A 25975-nucleotide genomic window follows, 5' to 3' on the forward strand; every position below is an offset into this window, starting at 1 on the left:
GAGGAAAGATCTACCAAAAATCAACCTTTGTTACTCTCAAGCACTAGATCTTGTTCACAGCTCTACAAATCATGAGGTAAAACATGATGCAAAACATGATGTAAAACATTATGTAAAATATGATGTAAAACATGATGTAAACATGATATAAAACATTATGTAAAACATTATGTAAACATGATATAAAACATTATGTAAAACATTATGTAAACATGATATAAAACAGGATGTAAAACATTATGTAAACATGATGTAAGACATGATGTAAAATATGATGTAAGACATGACGTAAATTATGATGTAAGACATTATGTAAAATATGATGTAAAACATGCTCTAAAATATGATGTAAGACATGATGTAAATTATGATGTAAAATATGATGAAAGATATTATGTGCAATATGATGTAAAACATGATGTAAGACATGATGTAAAATATGATGTAAACACTGTATTTCTCTTGTACCAGAATCTGTACCAGGCTCATTCAGGAGTTTCGGCTGGTGAACCCCCCACGCCACTAGTGGCCCCTGGGCTCCCGACACACTTTGAGTCAGAGTGGAAGGAGTGGGAAACAAGAGATGAAAGGGAAACGGGGCTCACACTCATCTGGGACTTCCTTCCACTCTTCATCTGGGAATAGGAAGAGAGGGATGAATGAAGCGGGCAAGGAATAAATAACAGTCTATTCATTCAGAGCCAATTAGTAGATGAAGAAAGGCTGGTGGTGGAAGTGAACGTCTGGTTATGTGTGTGTGCGAGAGCTGGACTGGGTTTCATCTGGGTGGGTGGAGGTGAGGGGGATAGCAAGGCGTGTGTGTGGGGTTGTGGGGGATCACTCATAGGCATGTCACTGAAAAACTGAAAGGGGACACAGTGCTGAGTCATGTCACATGGGTCAGATATAGAGGCGGAGGGAGAGGGGGCTTTTTTTCTCTGTGGCGGTGGTGTTCTTTAACGCTGACTTTAAGTGGACCGGGAGAGGGAGGGAGGGGAGGGTCTTTAGGAGACTGTGCTGACTCAGTGAGGTAGGGGGTTACAATAAAGAGGGGAGGTAGAGGGATGCTGAGGGGGGATGGGGGGTCTATTTGTCTACTGCCACACAGGAAACAAAAAAGACTGCTTAGTGGGACTGTCTCCCCCCTTTCTTTTCTCTGGCCTGACAAGAAACGTGGGTAATTGCACTCGCAATAGAGGCCCCTGGCGGCCAGACAGTCTTGTACTGAGGTGTGCATGTGTGTTTCTTTGTGTGTGTGTCAAATCAAATGTTATGTGTGTGTGTGTACTTTGTCTCCCTCCCCAAAGCCCCCTTTGACATCCAAGTATATAAAAGCATCGGACTGGTGAAAACTTTGGCTGGAGGAAGTTCCTTGCCCCAATCCATTCCTTTTAAATCCATGAGGGAGAGTGCACAAGAGAGAAGGGAGAGAAGGAGGAAGAACAGAACTGGAATTTACAGTCAGGCTCTGTCTGAGGCCAAAGTACGAATTTGATGTCAAATTCAAGTCATGCTGTAAATATATTTACATTTTAAATGTCAAGTGTGAAAACTCAGCAATCTGGCCTAAAGTAAGTCTAATCTGGCCAGCGAGGATAAACACAGTCATCGGGACAGGCACGAGGTATGGTCCTTGTGCTCTGAGTGTGAAGGGTGACATCATCAATCTCAGCCCAGACTGAGAATGGCAGGTGACCTGGGAAAGTGCTGGGGTAGAGAGAGACCTGCAGTGTGGGTAACAAGAGGGGGGAGAGTAGCAGCCGAAAGGGTGGTGAAGGCGAAGGGTAGAAGGGGGAGAGTAAAAGACGAACGGGGGAGTAGGGGGAGGGTAGAGGGGGAGAGTAAAAGACGAACAGGGGAGTAGGGGGAGGGTAGAGGGGGAGTGCCAGCTTCTCTCCTGCTGAGCAGTTTTCTCTCTTTGTCTTTCCAACACACTTTACCTACTACAGATGTAGGATCTTAATTTGAGGCAGTTTGCTACGGCATAAAAATGATCCTGCAGCAACCAGAAATGGGAATTATTATGTGGATTATTATTATGGAAATGTTTGTAGGGGTTGAAAGATTTCCATGTGGACATTACAAACTTCAGAAGCCTTTTAAAACTTCAAATACACTACACATTTCAAATGTCCAGCATTGCAGGAAAGTTATCCTGCATCAGAGTGATCAAATTATGATCCTACATCTGTACACTTGCTCTGTCATATGAACTCTGGACTTACTGAGATAGAGACCACCAGCAGGTGTATCTATGGTCCCAGGCTGCTGTTTCATGTTTAGTCACGGTTGACATCTGGAAGCTGACTTTGTGTGTTTGTATGTATGATTAGCACACACTTTTATGCAAACAGCCCTGCAGGCACACTCTTACCTTGGTTTTGTCATCCACCACTCTGAGACCGTCTGCTGAAACCCACAGCACTGCTTTCACTGTCTTCTTGCCACTCTGTGGAGAGACCGAGATAGGGAGAGAGAGAGAAAGTGAGAGGGAAAGAAAAAGATAGGGAAAGAGATAGGGAGAGAGAGGAGGGGTGAGAGAGAGAGGGAAAGAAAAAGATAGGGAGGGAGAGAGAGAGAGAGAGAGAGTGAGTGAGAGAGAAAAGAGAGAAAAGAGAGGAAAAAAGAGAGGGGTTTTCTGCAGTATTATAAATGTAAGAGTTCTAAACTTCCTCAATAATTGGATTTATACTAAAACATCGCACAGCTGATCATATTTCCACCCTACACCCCCTGATAGATAAACATGTCCACCACAATAAGACAAATATGTATGCTTGCTTTATTGACTTCCGAAAAGCATTTGATTCTATTTTGGCATACAGGACTGTTCTAAAAGTTAATGAAAATGGTGTAGGGGGTAACATATAACATAATTCAATGGCTATACGAGTATTATCAAAATGAGCAAGAAACAAATACAATTCTTTAACCAGGTACAAGGCCTTCAATAGGGTTGCAATGTCATCTCCGCGTTCCTCAATATTTACATCAAAGAATTGGCCAATATTATATAAAAATCCTCAGCCTCTGGTCTAAATGCCTGCTATTCGCAGATGACCTGTGGCTGCTGTCACCCACAGCACATGACCTACAGCAGAGCCTGGACCTGCTAGAGCAGTACTGCCAAACCTGGGCCCTGGCAGTTAACCCGAAAAAACACAAATCATTATTTTCCAGAGAAGATCCAGATCTCAGAGAATTAGACAAAAGTTTTCAATTGGTAGAAAATACAGAGTACTGCACACACTACAATTACTTAGGTTTAAAAATAAGCTCAACTGGACACCTACATGAGACAGTAAATGAACTGAGAGAGAAAGTACACAGGGCATTCTACGCCATAAAAAAAAAAATTGAAATACCAATTTACATTTGTCTAAAACGAATTGAATCTCTCATTGCACTTAATGGAAGCGAAGTGTGGGGTCCACTTGCAAAACAAGATTTCACCCAATGGAACAAACCCTGCATGCAGAGTTCTTTAAGATTCTCCTACATGTCCAGAGGAAAACTACAAACAACGCATGCAGGTCAGAATTAGGCCAATATCCACTGAATAATAAATACAAAAAAACAGCAATTACGTTTTGGAAACATCTAAAATACAGTGACCGCCTCACATATTATTACCAGGCTCTGCAATGCCAAGAGTCCTGGGGCTGAGTTCACAATCCTGTTCTACTAAAACACCGACGCCTCAGGACCAGAACATCCAATCAATCAGAATAAATCAAATTACAACACAGTCTAAACAAGACTACATGACCTATTGGGAAACACAAGCACAAAGCAAAATGCTGTGCTATCCGACCCTAAATCAATAGTACACCATGACAAACTATTTGGCCATGGTCACTGATCAAAACCATAGAAAAACCTTGACAAAGTACGGGCTTAGTAAGCACAGCCTTGCCATTGAGGAGGGTCGACACAGGAAAACCTGGCTCCCTTTAGAGGAAAGGCTGTGCAACCACTGCACCCCGGCAGAACTCGAGACAGAGCGGCATTTCCTGACTAAATGTACAAAATACAGTGTAAAACAATTAGTGTCATTTAACCAATTGTGAAACCCTTATTTAAGGTTTCAATGACCTCTCTGGTGAAAATAGGCTACCAGCCCGGTTGGGCGAGGACACAGAGAACTGTGGGTGAACAGCGCACTACATTGCTGCCTGCCATAAGATGAGGCACAGTGTCTGACAGACCAACCAACCTGCACATGTCCTCTATGCCATTGTTATTGTTATTGTTGTTACTGATTGTCCCGTTAACAATCTTGATTATTATTATTTTGATTGTGTTAATATTATAAATTAATGAATCACTTAATTTCCAAAGTACGCTTTGGCAATATGTACATTGTTACATCATAACAATAAAGTCATTAAAATGTAATTGTATTGGGAGGGAGGGATTGAGGGAGGGGGAGAGCGAGGGAGAGCGAGAGAGAGCGAGAGAGAGAGAGAGAGCACCACTCTCATCCAACACACTCACACCACAGGGCCATTCTATCACTCTGGCCTGGCATCATCAATTGTGAATTTATCTGACTGATGCTGCAGGACCGGTGCAGTCAGATCACCAGAGGCCTAAAACATATGGCTGTATAGTAGATCTAAGGGTTTTCATTGTCCTCAAGTGGCAATAGTGGAATGCATGCCCCAGTTGTTCTGTTTCTCTGTAGGAGGCAGTAGATAAAGAGAAATAGAGGCGGGTATCCTACTGAGGGAAGCCTGCTGGCTGTCTCACTTCACAAGCCTCTCTATCTATTCAGCAGGGGGCACCAGAACAAGGCCAGGCTAAAAATACCATCAACATATGAGGGTAGCTGGGAGAGCAGTATTCCTGCTGAGGGGCTGAGATTTGTGTGTGTGTGTGTGTGTGTGTGTGTGTGCGTGTGTGTGTGTGTGTGTGTGCATGCGAGAGAAGGAGAAAGAGCGAGATGAGGGAGACAGAGCGCTGCAGGAAATGACTTTGAAAAGCGTGGCAAACCGATGAAGCGTCAGTATTTTGCATAATCCCAAAGAGAAAGCGCGAGGGGAGAGTAAAGGAGAGGGGAAGGAAGAGAGTTGAGGCAGTGAGATGAGAGGTGGAGGAGCACTGAACGAGAGGAGAGGTGGAGGAGCACTGAACTAGAGGAGAGGTGGAGGAGTACTGAACGAGAGGAGAGGTGGAGGAGCACTGAACTAGAGGAGAGGTGGAGGAGCATGATGTAAAACATAGAGGAGCGTGTGAAAAACAAGGTAAAGTGAAGGAGAGAAGGTAGTGGGAGAGGAAGAGGAGGAGAGCCTCCGAGAGAAGCAAAGAGTTGCTCCCTGACTACCAGCCAGAATCACAGCCAATCACTATACTGCAGATTGGAGAGAGAAAGAGAAAGGGAGGGAGAGAGAGGGAACTGAGTGTGTTTATAGGTAAAAGAAAAGTGACAAAGGAGATGACAGGGGTGCAGCAGACTTTCTGATGAAGGCTAAATGATAGAAGAGATACACACATGCTAGAGTGCACACACACACACACACACACACACACACACACACACACACACACACACACACACACACACACACACACACACACACACACACACACACACACACACACACACACACACACACACACACACACACCAGGATAAAAATACCTGCCTATACAACAAAACATGGCAGCCTACGTAAACAGAAATACAACAGAGGTACCTGCAGGGGTTTAGAGTGGAAGAATACTTACAATTTTGAGCTTTTTGACAGCCTCCTCACACACATGCATCCCTCTGGATTCCTCCACCTCCACCAGACCCAGGTACTACAGAGAGAGAAAGAGGGATAGAAACAACAACAGAAAGAGAGAGAGAACATTTAAAAACCGAGAGGGAGACGCAAAGGCTATTATGAAGATTCATACAAACTGCATGAACACACAAATATGCCCAAGTAACCTATGCAATCTATTTAATACCCTCTGCATTCACATGATCACAAAATAGTGTCCTTCCATTCCAAAGTGAGCTACCAGACCGTGTTAGTTGCCAATAATGAGGATGAATGAGGGAGGATAAGAGACCTTTTACGGGATTAGATTTCCTGTCCCACAGAGTTCCCTGTGGCGCATCGGAGGCCCTTGGAGAGACAATTAGGTTGCCCAAGCTTTTTTTTGTCAAATACAAACCCATTCCTCTGAGCCAAGCCAGCAGAGTGAAAAACATACAGAAAATAATATAATAATAATAATAATAATATATGCCATTTAGCAGACGCTTTTATCCAAAGCAACTTACAGTCATGTGTGCATACATTCTACGTATGGGTGGTCCCGGGGATCGAACCCACTACCCTGGCGTTACAAGCGCCATGCTCTACCAACTGAGCTACAGAAGGACCCCTAAGAAAAGCTGCCTCAAATACAGTAGATTGTATACTATCTTTCCGCAGAGGCCTTTTGAAAGCGAGTCACTTTATTTAGCCCATTTAGAGTTGTGTGGCTGAGTGAAAGTGGACAGAGAAAATGAGAGAGAGAGAGAGAGAGAGAGAGAGAGAGAGAGAGAGAGAGAGAGAGAGAGAGAGAGACAAGCAATGTTCTCTCAAAATTGTTTCATCACTGAGCAAATTTCAGGTCTGCTGAGCTCAAACTTCAACTTTGTGCAACTTCCGGCGTGCTTTTGCTGTGAACACTGAGGCTCTACCCACTTTAAGTTAGTTTTAACAGCGGTCAGCTTCTGTGGCTCTCATAATGTAGGCCGAACAATGGAGAAAACGCATACAATAACATTTTAACATGGAAATAGCTGTTCTACATTCAGCCTACAGTAGCAGCCAATGAGTGGTGTTCAGTGTAGGCCTACATTCCATAAAGCTTTTGAAAAAAACATGCAGGGCTTGACATTAGCCTGTTTATCAACATGTCCTTCAGACAAGGAGGTGACTGAACATGTTGTTTGATGCAAGAAACCACTTTACAAAATAAAACCAGCATTATTCCCATACCATTATTACCGAAAATTAGACAAATGATGCTACCCTCTGCCTATTGCCTACTTAGGCTTGAATAAGCTTTCTCAAAATACAACACTGCCATTTTAGACAAAAAAAAAAGCTGTCTAGAAATACACACGTTTTGTGTTCTTGTTGGAAGCAATCACTCCCCCATTGCTGACTACAAAGGATCTATAACTGGGGTAATAACTCACTAACTAGCAAAGGATATGAACAAATGTACACACACCACTACATGTAGCTCTCACGTTGATCTCAAAACAAGCGCATCTACCCACAACCGCTGATGCTGTAAACACAGTCCAGTTCAAAGTGAATGGCACAGATCCATATATGGCAATGGTCTATTTGCATATACAGTAGGCTACTGCAGCTTTGATTGGATATGGCGCACCGGTCTGTGTAGAGTACGGGCTGAGTAGTGGTGTCATTGCAATAGAATCCTACTCTGATGTGTTCTGACTACAACAAAATATCTTATATTGTTCATTTTGCATACTAAGTCTTGCATAGTTTGTTTTGTTTCGGTATGTTGCATTGAAAGTGGCTAATATTTTGTTGATTCGATCACAATTCCCACAGTAAAGGGAACCGTTGATAGTGTTAACTGACGGGGAAAACTCTAGAAAGCTGAGTGAAGTTCAATCTTGTGCTTCTCTGCGCAGGCTGATATTTATTCTGTGCAGCAGTCCAGGGGTGCTGCGTACCCACGCACAGTTTAGAGGGAACTTTGGCGAGAGGGAGATAGAGAGAGAAATAAAGGGAGCGAGAAAGAGAGAGAGAGAGAGAGAGAGAAACAGAGAGAGACACCTTGTGTAGACTTTGGCCTGCCTACAAACACTGCTGCTATGTGCTCCAAACAACTGCTGCTATGCTCTTGTAGCAAGATGGCACCGACAGACATGGTCGCCTTGTTCCTAGTTCTATAAACATTTCGCTACCGTACGCGACCAATAAACTTGAATTTGTATAGACCTTTTTAACAGCTTTTTGAGGAGAACCCCAAACAACTTCCGATGCGTTTGTAAACCAACAGCTGTTCCATCACGGCTGTAAACAGCTAGCTAGCTAAGCTAGTGTACTTAGTATAATTCAGGGGTAGACCGCAAGCTAACAGAAGCTCGCCAAGCAATTATGAAAGTACCTGCATTTTTTCATTTGTTCCATTACAAACTGTCATAAACATAAAGCTCCCGGCTTTATGCCAATCAAAGCCACATTCACATTTCCCCACCCTAAAGGAATTACAGACAAAAATCTTTGTTTACCTAAAAAAAAATGTAATCTGATGTGATTTAAGCATTGATTTAAGCATGGACTCAGAAGATCAATTTTCGTTATTTCTCTATGAATATTTGTACTTTTGAGAGTAAAACAGTTTTTAAAATTCTACACCAGGAAAAATAAACCAGCAAAAACAGAATTCAAGAAAATAGAAAATATCATTTTAAAACTGTACTATTTTACAAGCTATAATGACATCTATTGTACACTAAGGACAGAGGGATGAGTTGCAGGGTAGAGTAGAAGAGAAGAATGTGCCTATTTAAATGCTATAAAAATAGTAATATTTTGCTATATTTTTTTAAAGTATCTCTCATGCTAGAAAAAAGTTGGAGACCCCTGGTCTAGTGGTTTTCTCAAGGTTAAAATTATTATTTTGACCATAGTATTTGCACATGGGATGGCCCTGGCAACCAGGGTTTCATCTATTTTTTAAAAATTGATGTTTATAGATTTCCCAAAGAAGCATCGCAGCGGGCTGCATTTCCTGCATGGATAGTAATGCTAGCAGCAGGAGGTGGTGGCACTGGGATTATGTGCAGCACACAGGCAAGCTGTTTATCAAGTTAACCATCTATTCCAGGTAACGTCAGATAGCTAGCTAGATTTCTACATATAAATAGGAGAGACAGAAATCCAATATATATATTTTTTATGACACAAACGTTAGCTTGATCTGCTAAAAACAACAACATTAGCTACCTAGCTAGTAGCTAAGCTCGTTAGCTAATGAACAGATTTCCAGTCCCAAAGAGAGAACTATGACTATGAATACAAAAACACAATTGCAACGAAATATCAAATGTTAAATGACTTGAGAATAATGAAACAAGTCCTTGTCTAATTTCTATGTTTCCTAACCTCAGATTCAGAGACCTGTGAAATCTGCTCAACCCCGTCTATGGATGAAGGTCCCAAAGAAAGTCACAGGTCCTGGAGAAACGGAAGGGTATATCTACAATGGGCTTCGGAAAGTATTCGCACCCCTTGAGTTTTTCCACATTTTGTCACGTTACAGCCTCATTCTAAAATGGATTCAATCGTTTTCCCCCCTCATCAATCTACACACAATACCCCATAAAGACAAAGCAAAAATAGGTTTTTAGATTTTTTTTGACAGACCCTTTACTCAGTACTTTGTTGAAGCACCTTTGGCAGTGATTACAGCATCAAGTCTTCTTGGATATGACGATACAAGCTTGGCAGAGTTGGGGAGTTTCTCTGCAGATCCACTCAAGGACATTCAGAGACTTGTCCCGAAGCCACTCCTGAGTTGTCTTGGCTGTGTGCTTAGGGCCGTTGTCCTGTAGGAAGGTGAACCTTCACCCCAGTCTGAGGATCTGAGCACTATGGATGAGGTTTTCATCAAGGATCTCTCTGTACTTTGCTCCGTTCATCTTTGCCTCAATCCTGACTAGTCTCCCAGTCCCTGCCACTGAAAAACATCCCCACAGCATGATACTGCCACCACCATGCTTCACCATAGGGATGGTGCCAGGTTTCCTCCAGGCATGACGTATGGCATTCAGACCAAAGGGTTCAACTTGGTTTCATCAGACCAGAGAATATTGTTTATCGTGGTGTGGATAAGAGTTAGGATAAGAGTAAAAGTCAGAACTAAGTTAGATCTAAGGCTAGAGTTAGGCGTGATTTTGTAAGATGAAATATAACTTCCTTCCCTGTTGTCCCAGATAGTATGCCAATTGAATCTTATACCTCAATATTTTGAACCAAAAGATTAAGAGTGATAAGAGTTAGGTTGAGGTTTAGTTAAGAGTCAGCTTAAGACCAGGTCCCAGGACAGGGGTCTCAGTCTTACCCTGACAGGGAAGTTGCATTTGCCCTTGCGTACGGCCTCCTCGTCTGCCTGCCACTGGTGGGGTCTACTGGCCTCCGGCACGTAGGTGGGCTTCTTCCTGCGCAGGCTCTGACGCAGCTTATTCATCTCCGGGGTCTGGGGCTCCCTGTTGCTATGGAGACAAAGACACACAGGGGGCGAGGTCAGTATGTGTTAAGGGTGCACTCTTGACAGCGAAGGGGCGGGAGGGTGTTATCATAGAGGTGAAACGACAATGACAAGAAATGGCACCTCTGCTCTGAAAGCGAGAGAGACAACTATGGTGGCCCAGAGGGGCAAACTCCATTTTAAAGAAATCAAGTGTAGACAACACTGTAACATGTGGAACATTTTAAGTTCCTTGGTGTACACATCATAGACAAACTGAAATGGTCCACCCACACAGTGTGGTGAAGAAGGCTCAACAGCGCCTCTTCAACCTCAGGAGGCTGAAGAAATTTGGCTTGTCACCCAAAACATTGACAAATGTTTACAGATGCACAATCGAGAGCATCCTGTCGGGCTGTATTACAACTGCAACGCCCTCAACCGCAAGGCTCTCCGTAGGGTGTTGTGGTCTTTACAACGCATCACCGGGGGCAAACTACCTGCCCTCCACGACACCTACAGAACCTGATGTCACAGGAAGGCCAAAAAGATCATCAAGGACAACAACCACCCGAGCCACTGCCTGTTCATGCTGCTATCATCCAGAAGGCGAGGTCAGTACAGGTGCATCAAAACTAGGACCGAGAGACTGAAAAACAGCTTCTATCTCAAGGCCATCAGACTGCTAAACAGGCTGCTGCCTACATTGAGACCCAATTACTGGACACTTTAATAAATGGATCACTAGTCACTTTAAACAATGCCACTTAATAATGTTTACATATCTTACATTACTCATCTCACATGTTTAAACTGTATTTTATACCATCTACTGCACCTTGCCTATGTCGCTCGGCCATCGCTCATCCATATACTGATATGTACATATTCTCATTCCCCCTTTAGATTTGTGTGCATTAGGTAGTTGTTTGGGAATTGTTAGATTACTTGTTAGATATTACTGCACTGTCGGAACTAGAAGCACAAGCATTTCACTACACTCATTTCGCTGCTAACTATGTGTATGTGACCAACAGAATTTGATTTGATGATTTGAAATTGATGACAGTAGTGTTTTACACACCCACCACAACCTAGTAATTGAATCCATATTATCATCATCAAATATCTATACAGAGCTCTCTCGATTAGATGTGTTTAATCACATTTCCATCAATGTTTAGAGTCAAAAGGCTTACAGGTAGATTAGTCCACAAACCCCAGACGGTCCTTTCATCCTGTGGGCTTTGAACATTGGAATTACACACACACACACACACACACACACACACACACACACACACACACACACACACACACACACACACACACACACACACACACACACACACAGGTCATTCAGCCAGAATACCTGTTTTGCATTGGTAATTTCAACGTCTTGATAATGAAACATGACACCATCAAAACAAGTCCTGTTTAAAAATGCTAATGAGTCATTTTTTGTGGGAGTCAGTTTCTCACTCTGCAAGTATGAACACTGAACCAGAAAAAAAGAACCATCTCAGAATATCGCACGGCCCGTTTAAAGCGGAACAGACAAATGATCTTACCATCTTGGGCATCTCAGATCTTGGGCATCTCAGCGATCACGCCCCAAGCTTCGGCATTCCTTTCTCCTGGCTTTCACTAAGTATTTGTCTAGTTGATGTGTTGAAGTGTTCCCAAAAGTTTGATCAGAAAGTATAATCAGCTGATCTAGATCTGTCAGCCCTGTAGAACTGTTTTCCTCCCTTAAAACACACAGGCCAAGGTTTATTTACTGACTCAAACACACTGCTATTAGATAAGTCTGGGACACACACATACACACAGCTCTGTCACCTTACGGGATGGGTAGCAGGTGTGAGGCATGGCACGGCTTAAGTGAAAGTGTGTGTAAAATTGGGTGTGTGTACAGGCACATTAGGATCTGTTTACGGGGTACACGGGTGTCTTTACTCATGGCTGGCATGGCTGGCATGTGGCTTCTGCCAAGAGTGGCATGTCCCTCAGAGGCCGGGAGGGGTGTTTCTGGGCAGCATGCCGGCAGCATGGCACCTGGCCGGCACCCCCTCTGGAGCAGGTGCAGGGGGGCGGCTGGACGTCAGATGGCCCCCCAGGGAAGGAGCAGTGGAGTGGGCTTAGCACCCTGCCACAGGCCCCGGGACATGGGGGACCAGTCCAGCACAGGGAGGGTCCAGGGCTGGGGGAGGCAGGGCAGGGAGGGGCCAAGGCTCTGAGTGTTGTACTCCAGTTTCAGGGCTGATCTAATCGACTTGCTATGAGGTCATGTGACCTAACGGCTGAGCTCCTGCCAAGGAGGCCGCAGAGGGACAGAGGGGAGGGAAACGAGAAGTATGGAGAGAGAGAGAAATAGATAGAGGGAGAGACGGTAACAGAGAAGGAGGGGAATGAGAGAGTGGGAGGGAAAGTGTCAGAAAAGGAGAGGAAAAGAGAAGTGGAATAAAAGATGAAGACGGGGCAGAGGGAGGAGGGAGGGAGGAGACTTTGAAATCTCAATCTGATCTGATTGAGGTCACAGTGTTGGTGCTTGCTTCTTTCTGCCAGGGTATCAACCCCCTGCACCGAGCGCCCTGCCACTCACCCCAGTCAGTACAGACCCGGCATTCAGAGGACGACACACTGGCACTGCCAGACCAAACTACAGCCAGAGTGCAGGAAACTTTGACAACACTTCATCCACTTTTACACCCCAACTTCCTAGACCACTGTAGCTTTACAAAACATGCATCTCCACGGCTGAGTACAGACAGATCGACACACAGACACCGACACAGACACAGACATGCACTTAGGCCCAAGTCTCATCCAACTCCTTCCTGCAATGAGAACCAGCTGGAGTTCACAGTTCAGCATAACAACAAAAAGTAAAAAAGAGGGAGAAAAGAGAGCGTGAGTTTCCCAGTCTACAAATCACTCACATAAATAAGACACACATGCATATTAATTTCACACAAAATACACACACACACACATATTTGTTTTACTATCTTAGTGGGGACCAAACAATTGATTCCCATTCCAAATCCTATTTTCCCTAACTCATAAACCTTAACCTAACCCCAAACCCTTAACCTAACCCTAACTTCTAACCCTAGCCCCTAAGTCTAAAATAACCTTTTTCATTGTGGGACCCGGCGAAATGTCCCCTGAATTTTCCTTTTGAGGATAAACACACACACACTCACACTCTCACACACTCTCTCACACTCTCTCTCACACACACACACACACATACACAGTATGGGCCTATGCCAAGTTTCAACTATGAACAAAAAGTTGCACCTCGCCCAATATTTTCATTTGAAGACATCTGGAGTACATTGTACTGGGAAAGTGTGTTTGGTCGGGGAATGACTTATGGCTTTTTGTCTTTATTTTGTTTACCGTAGACTGAAGATATCCTCCTGGTTTGCTCTTTCCCTCACCCCGTTTCTTACTTAATGTCTCTCTTTCTGCCTTTCTTTGCCTCTCTCTCTCTCTCTCTCTCTCTTTGCCTCTCTCTCTCTCTCTCTCTCTCTCTCTCTCTCTCTCTCTCTCTCTCTCTCTCTCTCTCTCTCTCTCTCTCTCTCTCTCTCTCTCTCTCTCTCTCTCTCTCTCTCTCTCTCTCTTTCTTTGACTCTCTCTCTCTCGCTTTGCCTCTCTCTCTCGCTTTGCCTCTCTCTCTCTCTTTGCCTCTCTCTCTCTCTTTGCCTCTCTCTCTCTCTTTGCCTCTCTCTCTCTCTTTGCCTCTCTCTCTCTCTTTGCCTCTCTGCCTCTCTGAGATTCACATTCACAACTAATCAGGCAGGAAACACGTTGTTTAAACACTACTAAAATATTGCACAGCACAGTTTAAGAGACTAATCTAAACATTTTGCACAGCACTCCATGTTTGGCAACGGAGACCTTTGAATGAAACAGTGACAATATATGAGTTATAGCTTGGGAGTCCTGTTTGTTAGCCCCAATGTTGATATTACATTGGCGACAGGAGAGAGAGAGTTTGAGAGTGTGTGTGTGTCTGTGTGTCTGTGTGTGTGTGTGTGTGTGTGTGTGTGTGTGTGTGTGTGTGTGTGTGTGTGTGTGTGTGTGTGTGTGTGTGTGTGTGTGTGTGTGTGTGTGTGTGTGTGTGTGTGTGTGTGTGTGTGTGTGTGTGTGTGTGTGTGTGTGTAGTACGCCCTTCAGCCAGAGCAGCACCATTAGAACAGCATACAGCTCGAGGGCAAACTGTCAGGGCACCAATCACAGCCAATCTAAACAACCAGGAGGAGCCACCACACAGCTGGCCAATAACACATATACCAGTCCTCACTCCTTCATACACACTCCTCCCTAAAACCCACTCCCACTGTTTGGCTGGCAGACACAACCACAGCGGCGCTCGAAAACGCATTGTAACGCGCCAAGAAACCTGTACTGAGGAGAAAGCTGCATCTGTCAGCCTCCAATGCCAAGTCCAACCCTCCCTGCATCTTAAGGTGTATTGTCTTGTACAGTGTGAGGAACTGTGGGCTTCAGATATATATTCAAATACAATAAATAGTATTAGCTTTATTCATTGTCATCCTTATCAACACAAAACAGCAACTATAAATGTCTGTAGACCAGCCGCAAGGACTCTATCCTCTCTCCCCCTCAGATACCCTAAAATGTGTGTGTGTGTGTGTGTGTGTGTGTATTAGTGGTATCTTCTCTATCCATCTCCTCCTCCTCTCTCATGTGTCTGTGTCTGAGGCTGCAGGATGGAGTTGCAGCAGTGGCCTGTCCCTTTAAGAGTGTCTCTCTGAGTTAGACCTGCTCCATGGGTGGGAGAGAGAATGACGATGGAGAGAGAGAGAGAGAGAGAGAGAACGAGAGAGAGATATACATAAATAGAGAGAGAGAGAGAGAGAGAGAGAGAGAGAGAGAGAGAGAGAGAGAGAGAGAGAGAGAGAGAGAGAGAGAGAGAGAACGAGAGAACGAGAGAGAGAGATATACATAAATAGAGAGAGAGAGAGAGAGAGAGAGAGAGAGAGAGAGAGAGAGAGAGAGAGAGAGAGAGAGAGAGAAAACGAGAGAGAGATGAGAGAGAGATATATACATAAATAGAGAGAGAACGAGAGAGAGAGAACGAGAGAGATACATAAATAGAGAGAGAGAGAGAGCGAGAGAGAGAACGAGAGAGAGATACATAAATGGAGAGTGAACGAGAGAGATACATAAATAGAGAGAGAGAACTAGAGAGAGAGAATGAGAGAGAGAGAGATACATAAATAGAGAGAGAATGAGAGAGAGAATGAGAGAGAGAGAGAGAGAGAGAGAGAGAGAGAGAGAGAGAGAGAGAGAGAGAGAGAGAGAGAGAGAGAGAGAGAGAGAGAGAGAGGGAGAGAGACAAGCTACAGCCGTGAGCTGGGAAAGCGACAGTCCTCTCCCACTGTGTGTCCCTGGCCAGCGTCACCGTAAGCCATCCAGACACACAGCTAGTGGGGAAACATACCACCCCATATGGCAGTGTCTCCACATGCAACATGGGATTGGGCTGGCTTTGGGTGGTGGGTATTATTGTGTGACAGTGTGCATAAGAAACATGCCTCTCTCTCTCTACATCTCTCTCTCTCTCTGAATGTCTCCCTTTCTCGCCCTGTGTCTCTCTGTGCATCTGTTATACGAACCGTGACATATTGAATACCTTTGTTCTTACACCCTTTTCTAAGATTTTCTCTCCTCTGTGAGTTAATCAACCTTCTCCCTATTTCCATCTCTGGCAGTCTGACCTATATTCCTCCTTTGCATCTCTCCATCACCTCCTCCTCCTCCCTTCACCTTGCTCTAGCCACAGATATACAAGCCTGGAATCAGAGCACTAGATTACAGCTACATGGGCTTTCTTTTCTCTCTCAGTCACGGTGCACATAAACCCCTGAGATATTAACAACAGGAATCAGAGAAGTAGAGCAGGCAGGAGGGAGAGTGTGTGTGTGTGTGTGTGTGTGTGTGTGTGTGTGTGTGTGTGTGTGTGTGTGTGTGTGTGTGTGTGTGTGTGTGTGTGTGTGTGTGTGTGTGTGTGTGTGTGTGTGTGTGTGTGTGTGTGTGTGTGTGTGTGTGTGTGTGTGTGTGTGTGTGTGTGCGTGTGCGTGTGTGTCAGAGAAAATGAAGTGAAAAGATATAAAAACAAGACCAGTATGCAGTTATGAGAGAAACCAAACGGGGAGAAAGACAAAACAAAGATGAGAAAGAGGTGTGTGTGTGTGTGTGTGTGTGTGTGTGTGTGTGTGTGTGTGTGTGTGTGTGTGTGTGTGTGTGTGTGTGTGTGTGTGTGTGTGTGTGTGTGTGTGTGTGTGTGTGTGTGTGTGTGTGTGTGTGTGTGTGTATTAGTAGTTGGAGGTAAACGATAGCAAACAGATGGAGAAAGAGAGAAAGACAATTATTTTTTTTATCTATTTCACTTGCTATCGTTTAATGTATTATCTATTTCACTTGCTTTAGCTATGTAAACATATGTTTCCCATGCCAATAAAGCTCCTTAAATTGAAATTGAATTGAAATTGAATTGTGAGAGAGAGGAGTGAGAGGATAGGCAACAGGAAAAATGAGAGACAGATAGTGGTGAAACAGGCTAATAAAACTAGGATGGACTCTAGCATAGTAAATCATCAGTAAAACATTTGAGTTGGGCCACCACACATAAACACACAGCATTGAGGCCACTCACAGTGGAACATCAGAGTACACACAAAGATAGTGAATTTAGAGATAAATCATCCTAAATTAATTTGAGAGGAACAGAATTTCAATTTGTCTATAGAAAATGCGTATTCCTGTTCAAGACTTTGGAAGCAGTGTTTGAAACAAAACCACTCCATATAGGCCTTCTCGAGTGGCGCTGCGGTCTAAAGGCTCTGCGCCGCCACGTTGTCACGTCAATACAACTTGGGGTTTGATCCCAGGCTGTGTCATTAACGGCCGTGACCAGGAGTCCCATAGGGCGACGCACAATCGTCCAGGTTAGGGGAGGGTTCGGCCCGGGGAAGCTTTACTTGGCTCATCACGCTCTAGCGACTCCTCCTGGCGGGCCGGGCCGGGTGCCTGCAGGCTGACTTCGGTCGTCAGCCGAACAGTGTTTCCTCCAACACATTGGTGCAGGTGTTAAGAAGGTTCTGGGGTTTCGATGACTCGACCTTCGCCTCTCCCGAGCCAGTTGGGGAGTTGCAGCGATGAGACAAGATTGTAATCACAAAATTGGGGTAAAAATAACATTTAAAAAAACACTCCACATGCACACTAGGTTAGTAGAACATCAGTCTAGTTCATTCACACACTAGGTTAGTAGAACATCAGTCTAGTTCATTCACACACTAGGTTAGTAGAACATCAGTCTAGTTCATTCACACACTAGGTTAGTAGAACATCAGTCTAGTTCATTCACACACTAGGTTAGTAGAACATCAGTCTAGTTCATTCACACACTAGGTTAGTAGAACATCAGTCTAGTTCATTCACACACTAGGTTAGTAGAACATCAGTCTAGTTCATTCACACACTAGGTTAGTAGAACATCAGTCTAGTTCATTCACACACTAGGTTAGTAGAACATCAGTCTAGTTCATTCACACACTAGGTTAGTAGAACATCAGTTTAGTTAATTCACACACTAGGTTAGTAGAACATCAGTCTAGTTCATTCACACACTAGGTTAGTAGAACATCAGTCTAGTTCATTCACACACTAGGTTAGTAGAACATCAGTCTAGTTCATTCACACACTAGGTTAGTAGAACATCAGTCTAGTTCATTCAGTAATGGTAAGTCTATAGAGGAACAACAGAGTTGACTGAGTTTATTACCGTTACTGAGGTAATATAGTTATCTGGGTAAAGTATCATGGTCTCCCACAGTTAGAAAAGCCTGACCGCAGGGCAGGGAGCAGGGAAAACGTTTATCAAAGCAAGTGAGAAATAGACCAACTATCCGTGGTCAGGGGGCAAGCAGCCACCACACTGTGAGAGACAGCTAGTGATTAGATTCTACTAGAGATCAGGGAGCATTGCAGGAACGTTCCCCCGTGAGGAAACAAACGTCTGTTGTGTAAAAACAGGAACCGTCTTTATGATGTTAACTGCATTTTATTTATTTATTTAAAATGTTGTATTTCATGTGGAGAAATACATTTTATTAATAGATCACATATACACTGTGCTGCCTCAGGATGATCCAATTTCCGGGGCCTCTCGGACACTAAATGTAAATACTGAGCGACCCAGAGCAAGAAAAGAGTTGGCTTGTCCCCACGACAACCGTCTGTTTCCGCTCCCCCCATTCCACATATCCAACCCCCCCCCTCCCTCCACCCCTTCTCTGTGTGTGTGTGTGGTTGTGGAATGAGGGAGCGGAACCAAGCCCACATAAACAGGGGCAGCAGTGTTTTGACTGCTGTCTGACCCTGGGAGAAGAGGTCGGCCCCACTTCATTCCAGTGATACGCAACTCTGGGGTCAGCGGTCCTTCCTGTCGATGTCACATTAGCCATAGTTCATTTGATACAGAGAAACCCCTGAGGAGAGGACAAGACATAACTGTATCAGAACACTGCTAATACATCACCATCTGTAGTCTGTACTGGAAACACTGAACAAATACAACAGTGACGCTCTGGAGGTTACAGTACAGTATGAAGGCCTGTGTACTGGAACGGGATGGTTACGCATATTATAATGAGTGTGGGCTGTGTGCTGGTGCGTGTGCGTGGGTGGGTGTGCGTGTGTGAAAGCTGATGTGGAGAGACAGCTGGAACAGAGGCTGTCATGTGTAAAGGCAGTCTTCAGCCTGACGGACTGACACTCTCTCTAACCAGCACAGACTTCCTGTCTGCCTGGGACACGTCTCCTCTCTACCCCCCACCAACCCTGTTTATCCTCAGTTCACCAGCACTGGGTCCTATTCATTAGGCACCAAAGGGAAGAAAACAGGATGAAACAGGGAGGGAATACCTGAACTTGTTCAATAAGAAATGCACATTTGAATTTTGCATGAAAAATTGCTCTCTCCTCCACTGTCACTATGCTAACTACTGCCTGTAGCACCACCATCCATCACATAGCACCACTCTCTCACCCATCATTGTGTAACTAAACATTGTTTCTCCTCAATCCCGATCATATATCATTCTACCGTCACACTTATCTACAGTACCTTTCCAGCCCTCTTTCTTTCCCTGTCTCTCTCTCTTTCCCTGTCTCTCTCTCTTTCACTGTCTCTCTCTCTTTCCCTGTCTCTCTCTCTTTCCCTGTCTCTCTCTCTTTCCCTGTCTCTCTCTCTTTCCCTGTCTCTCTCTCTTTCCCTGTCTCTCTCTCTTTCCCTGTCTCTCTCTCTTTCCCTGTCTCTCTCTCTTTCCCTGTCTCTCTCTCTTTCCCTGTCTCTCTCTCTTTCCCTGTCTCTCTCTCTTTCCCTGTCTCTCTCTCTTTCCCTGTCTCTCTCTCCATCCCTGTCTCTCTCTCCATCCCTGTCTCTCTCTCCATCCCTGTCTCTCTCTCCATCCCTGTCTCTCTCTCCATCCCTGTCTCTCTCTCCATCCCTGTCTCTCTCTCTTTCCCTGTCTCTCTCTCCATCCCTGTCTCTCTCTCTTTCCCTGCCTCTCTCCCCATTCCCTCTCATAGTTCATCCAGCAGACACTCTCTGTCATTCCACATCTACATTCATGTCAATTAGGCCATGCCGTAATTCAATCACCCTCCAACACAGTAACATGGACCATGCATGCCTTGTGTAGGCTGTGATGACAGTGTGAGCGACAGCCAGGACTGTGGACTCTGATGTAAGGTAGATTATACAGATATATAACCTCTGACACAACACAAACACATCACACGCACATCTGCCCTCTACACACACACACACACACACACACACACACACACACACACACACACACACACACACACACACACACACACACACACACACACACACACACACACACACACACACACACACACACACACACACACACACACACACGCACAATCTTACCCCCACCCACACTTCCAAACAGCGGTGACCTGGATGACCCACAGTACCCAATTTTCATACTTGAGTAAAAGTAAAGATACCTTAATAGAAAATGACCCAAGTAAAAGTGAAAGTCATCCAGTAAAATACTACTTGAGTAAAAGTCTAAAAGTATTTAGTTTTAAATATACTTAAGTATCAAAAGTAAATGTAATTGCTAAAATTTATATAAGAATAAATCATTTCAAATTCCCTATATTAAACAATCAAGATGGCACCATTATCTTGTTTTTGAAATGTACGGACAGCCAGGGGTACACTACAACACTCAGACATAATTTACGAATGAAGCATTTGTGTTTATTGAGTCTGCAAGATCAGAGGCAGTAGAGATGACACCTGAAACCCCACCTCTTTAAGGAATACCTAGGATAGGATAAAGTAATCCTTCTCACCCCCCTTAAAAAATGTATATGCACTATTGTAAAGTGGCTGTTCCACTGGATGTCATAAGGTGAATGCACCAATTTGTAAGTCGCTCTGGATAAGAGCGTCTGCTAAATGACTTAAATGTAAATGTAAATGTAGATGACCAGGGATGGACCACTTTCCTGTCCTGCAAGCCATGCAAAATGTAAAGACTACTTTTGGATGTCAGGGAAAATGTATGGAGTAAAAAGCACATTCTTCTCTTTAGAAAAGTAGTGAAGTAAAAGTAAAAGTTGTCAAAAATATAAATAGTAAAGCAAAGTACAGATACCACAAATAACTCCTTAAGTAGTACTTTAAATGATTTTTACTGAACTACTTTACACCTCTGATGATCCGGATGGGTGTGGGGGTCAGAACACACAGGGCATCTGTTATTGTGGTCAGATAGTTGATGTACCTCGGCATGGCAACAGACATAATTAGCTTTAAACAGGCTACGACACTAACACTCAATCAGTCCTTCCTGTGGCCCTAATGCAATTAGGAAGAAGAAGCCACAGGCCGAGGGGCTTCTGAGAAGACCACTGCTGAGAAGGTCCAAGGCCCAAACTCAATTAGACTGAACCACAGGCTGGTCAGAGAGTAAGTCAGTTAATATAATGAGAGGGATGCCCTGCCCTGGTCTCTGACTGCCTGTCCCTCACACTGCTCTGCTCTGCTGATCTCTGGGATTCCGCAGCATATAAAGTACATGAATAGGGTGCATCCCCATGACAACAGGTGTGGCGGTGGGACTCTCTGGAAGTAGTTCCACAAACCCACTAATAGAACACCATATTAGAACTGAACACGCCTAACAACGCAGTCATGGGAATATCTTTAAAGTTGTCACGTTATTTATTATTTATGGCCGTGGAGACACATTTCAAGCGCAAACAGCTAGTGTGAGGGAGGGCGCAAAAAAACAAACAAATATTAAATGCATTAAGTCATAACGCTAAAAGGCATTAAATGTGCCTTATCACTATTTGTCCTGTTTCTGCAGAGGCAGCATTTTTCTCTCCAGAAGATTAGTAACATTTACAGCTCCTTCCTGAATCCCATTGTAATGTATGGCACAGTAAACAATGTCTTGCTACTCTGCGCGAACGTTGCAAAAATAAATGTACACATACATGTTATTCAATCATTGCACCCACACTGCTAGCACGTGTCTGCGTGGCCAGTCTCTAAAATAGAAATGGGTTCTATTTTTTACACTTTAGGGGCTGCAAGTCCTGCCATCTCCTCATTGGTTTTTAGGGGGAGCATATACCCACGGGGGGATTGAAAGATGAACTCAGGTCCACACTCCAGTCGGTTGCGGTAATGCACCTAAAGTTGTTTGCCAACTGGCATATTAAGTCCAAAATAATAATAACAATAAGAAGCCTGAAGGAAGGAGGAGAGATGACAAGACACGAATTCGGTTGACCGTTTTATCTGTGGATTAATTGTCAGAGTTGAGGACCTTGTGCAATTTCAGGTAAAATAACAACCCAATGTTTATATCCCAGGACAAATGAACTAGCAACAGCAAGCTAACTAGCTACATTTCCAGAAATGTTTCATGCTTTTTGACCTGTCCCCAAATTAATATAATTGGTTCAGAGTTTGTTTTGATATTTCAACCTGCGTGTCGTGATCGCATCTGGTGTAGGTGGACAAAATCAAAGTGTGCAGTCTGGTCAGCATGTAAGGCTACAGGTCAAAATAACCGTCTGCATGTGTATGTGGATGGTGTCGAGCTTCAGTGTGTGTGTGTGTGTGTGTGTGTGTGTGTGTGTGTGTGTGTGTGTGTGTGTGTGTGTGTGTGTGTGTGTGTGTGTGTGTGTGTGTGTGTGTGTGTGTGTGTGTGTGTGTGTGTGTGTGTGTGTGTGTGTGTGTGTGTGTGTGTGGGGGGACTTCTGCTCTCCTTTTCCATTATATATACACATCATCGAAGAAGGGGTCGAGTGAGTGTGCCAACTGCCAAGGCCGAGTTGGAATTTCCATAAAGATTCCATAGCAGTGACTTTCCAGTTCTCTAACATACACTCACCCAGACCAGTACTACCAAGCATACATACTGCTAGGAGAGAGCAAATTGACTTCCTATTTCGGTCATTACTATTTAGTGCCAATTTATCAAAGCATCTATCAGAATGCATTTAGAGTAAAGCCACAGCAGCAGAGTCTAAGGAGTGTCATGTGTTTACAGTAAAGATACAGCAGCAGTGTCTAAGGAGTGTCATGTGTTTACAGTAAAGATAGAGCAGCAGTGTCTAAGGAGTGTCATGTGTTTACAGTAAAGATAGAGCAGTAGTGTCTAAGGAGTGTCATGTGTTTACAGTAAAGATAGAGCAGCAGTGTCTAAGGAGTGTCATGTGTTTACAGTAAAGATAGAGCAGCAGTGTCTAAGGAGTGTCATGTGTTTACAGTAAGGATACAGCAGCAGTGTCTAAGGAGTGTCATGTGTTTACAGTAAGGATACAGCAGCAGAGTCTAAGGAGTGTCTTGTGTTTACAGTAAAGATACAGCAGCAGTATCTAAGGAGTGTCATGTGTTTACAGTAAAGATACAGCAGCAGTGTCTAAGGAGTGTCATGTGTTTACAGTAAAGATACAGCAGCAGTGTCTATTTAATTTTCTGGCAACAAATCAACCTGCCTTCCCAACCTTCATCTCTGCCAAGTGATCTCAAAATGATGACTAATCAAGGACATCAATATCAAACAGGACAGGAGCAACTTGAGACCAACAATGATCCAGTATTGTCTCTGTCTTTCGGATATAATCACTGAGAGAGACACGTGGACATGTCCCAAATGCCACCCTATTCCCTGTGTAGTGCACTACTTTTGACCAGGTCCCAAATAGTGCACTTACATAGGGCACTGGTTCTCAATCCTGCTCCCGGGGACCCAATGGGGTGCACATTTTTGTTTTTGCCCTAGCACTACACAGCTGATTCAAATCATCAACTCATCAAAAGGCTTTGATGATTTGAATCAGCTGTGTCGTGCTAGGACAAAAACAAAAAATGTCCCCGGGACCAGGATTGAGAACCAATGACATAGTGAATAGGGTGGTGATTTGGGATACAACCACAGTGAGACCTGTTAGGGAGCATTGAGGCTTGGGAATAACAAGCTAAAGGGGAGCAGTAATACAGTAATATGTTTGCGATGTGAAGGTAAGACGTTCTATGACACAGAGCCATGTGGTGCAAGTAGAACCTATGTGCCATGTCACCTTTTCTCATCTCATAGACCTGCTACAAAATCAGAACATTTTGACTTGTCATCTTGTCATTGTTCCTAGGCCGTCATTGTAAATAAGAATTTGTTCTTAACTGACTTGACTAGTTAAATAAAGATAAATGTAATGTCCCTCCCAAACACACAGCTGTGCCCTCATAGCTTACTCATACTCCTCTTTCCTCTGTCCCTCCCTCCTTTCTTCACAAACACAGGCTAAGCTCTTAGCCAAGGGCCTCTGAGTGGAGATGAGATACACACGCCTGTGTGTGTGCTCCAGGACATGGAGATTAACAACAGAAACACCTAAATCCCCCTGTGCCCTTGGAGGCGGGCAGAGAGAGAGAGAGCGGGCAGAGAGAGAGAGAGTGGGCAGAGAGAGAGAGAGAGAGAGAGAGAGAGAGAGAGAGAGAGAGAGAGAGAGAGAGAAGAGAGAGAGAGATACAGAGAGAGAGAGAGAGAGAGAGAGAGAGAGAGAGAGAGAGAGAGAAAAAAAGAGAGAGAGAGAGAGATACAGAGAGAGAGAGTGAGAGAGAGAGAGTGTGAGAGAGAGAGAGAGAGAGAGAGAGAGAGAGCGAGAGAGGGCGGGCAGAGAGAGAGAGAGAGAGAGAGAGAGAGAGAGAGAGAGGGCGGGCAGAGAGAGAGAGAGAGAGAGAGGGAGAGAGAGAGAGAGAGAGGGCGGGCAGAGAGAGAGAGAGCGGGAGAGAGCAGGCAGGCGGGCAGAGAGAGAGAGAGCGGGCAGAGAGAGAGAGAGCGGGCAGAGAGAGAGAGAGAGTGGGCAGAGAGAGAGCGCGAGAGAGAGAGCGGGCGGGCAGAGAGAGAGCGGGCATGGCTGCAGTGGGCGGTCCAGCTGGTCCAGGGTGTTCGTAGGGGCTCCCTAAACAGCAGGACTAATGTTAAAACACAGCAGCCATGTGAAGACCTCTCACATGCTCTTATCTGCCCAGGCTAGACCCAGGCTAGACCCAGGTCACAGGCTCTCTAATCCACAAGGAGTCATTCAGACAAGAGCAAGTGTGCAGACAGCACTCACATCTCACAATTCTCAAACACACACCTCAGGAAATAACTTGTGAAAAGCATTTCCCTTTTCTCAACATAAGAGAAGTGTTGCATTGCCAATCACTCAAACAAAAAGACAAAAACAGTCCCACTTTTCTCCTGTGTCTGCTTAACTTGGCTTTTGCTGCTACTTCTTCTTCTACTTCTGTGGTGGTAAGATTACTAAGATTCATCCTTTTCTGCTATGAAAACATCCCTTAACATTTAATGTTGGACATGCGGCACATAAACAAATATTAGGTATTTTGGGATATCAATTGAGACTCTAAATCGTCTCCATATGGGCGCGGGGGCTAATAGAGCTGCTAAGACTATGAGCTCCTGGAATAAGCTACTAGACGCCCCGTCAGTTTTGACAGCTGCTGAAATGGCTATGGCCAATAATAACCGAGGCTAATGCTATCGCTAACTACAGACACGCTAGAGCTAGGCTATTGACCTGTGTTCACAGCTACTGCAACACATCACCCTACTGTAACCCCCCCTCCCCCCCCCTAATCCCCCCAGCCACAAACACTCACCGTAGCTCGATGTCCTCCCCCATCTCAGCGCTCAAACTCATCTCAGACTAGTGAAAGCAGAAGAAGAGGCAGAGAGCAGTAGAAGAAGAAGTGGAGAGATGATGATGATGGGCGTTCAAAAATGCGAAAAAGAGAACGCCCTGAGACTCGCAGCGGCAGCAGCAGCAGCGGAGGAGAATTCAACTAACACAACATGCGATGAAAATCTGCTTGGGGATCAGAGAGAGAGAGAGAGAGAGAGAGAGAGAGAGAGAACCACACCTCTTCTTAAGAGATTAACTTGGAGAGAAGGCAACCGACACATTCACACAGACCCCTGTCGCTGTGTGTGTGTAATGTGTACGTGTGTCTCTAACACACACACTCCTGTTTGAATTGCCTGTGAGAGGGACGGTTCATTTTCAGCCTCTCCAAAACCTGTCCGAGAGGATGGGAGGACGAAGAGGACAGACAGGGAGACACAGAGAGGATGAGAAT

The 25975-nt window shown here is 44.5% G+C and overlaps 1 protein-coding gene across 4 annotated transcripts in view; it reads right to left on the bottom strand.

Moving 5' to 3' along the window:
• The window catches only part of LOC118397275 (numb-like protein), a 61402-nt gene that overhangs the window by 12620 nt on the left and 22807 nt on the right, over positions 1-25975 (bottom strand). For 2 of the 4 annotated variants that reach the window (XM_035791880.2, XM_035791882.1), the window contains exons 2-4: positions 10096-10246; positions 5731-5805; positions 2375-2449 (exon numbers count right to left, since the gene is read on the bottom strand). In XM_035791880.2, coding sequence (XP_035647773.1) covers positions 2375-2449; positions 5731-5805; positions 10096-10221 — 276 coding nt within the window. In that variant the 5' untranslated portion in view covers positions 10222-10246. Of the gene's footprint in view, positions 1-2374; positions 2450-5730; positions 5806-10095; positions 10247-11792; positions 11942-25498; positions 25728-25975 lie in introns of those variants that run through there. The other 2 variants (XM_035791879.2, XM_035791881.2) reach the window with 2 other exon arrangements.

Source organism: Oncorhynchus keta, chromosome 18, assembly GCF_023373465.1.
Source record: "Oncorhynchus keta strain PuntledgeMale-10-30-2019 chromosome 18, Oket_V2, whole genome shotgun sequence".
NCBI lineage: Eukaryota > Metazoa > Chordata > Actinopteri > Salmoniformes > Salmonidae > Oncorhynchus > Oncorhynchus keta.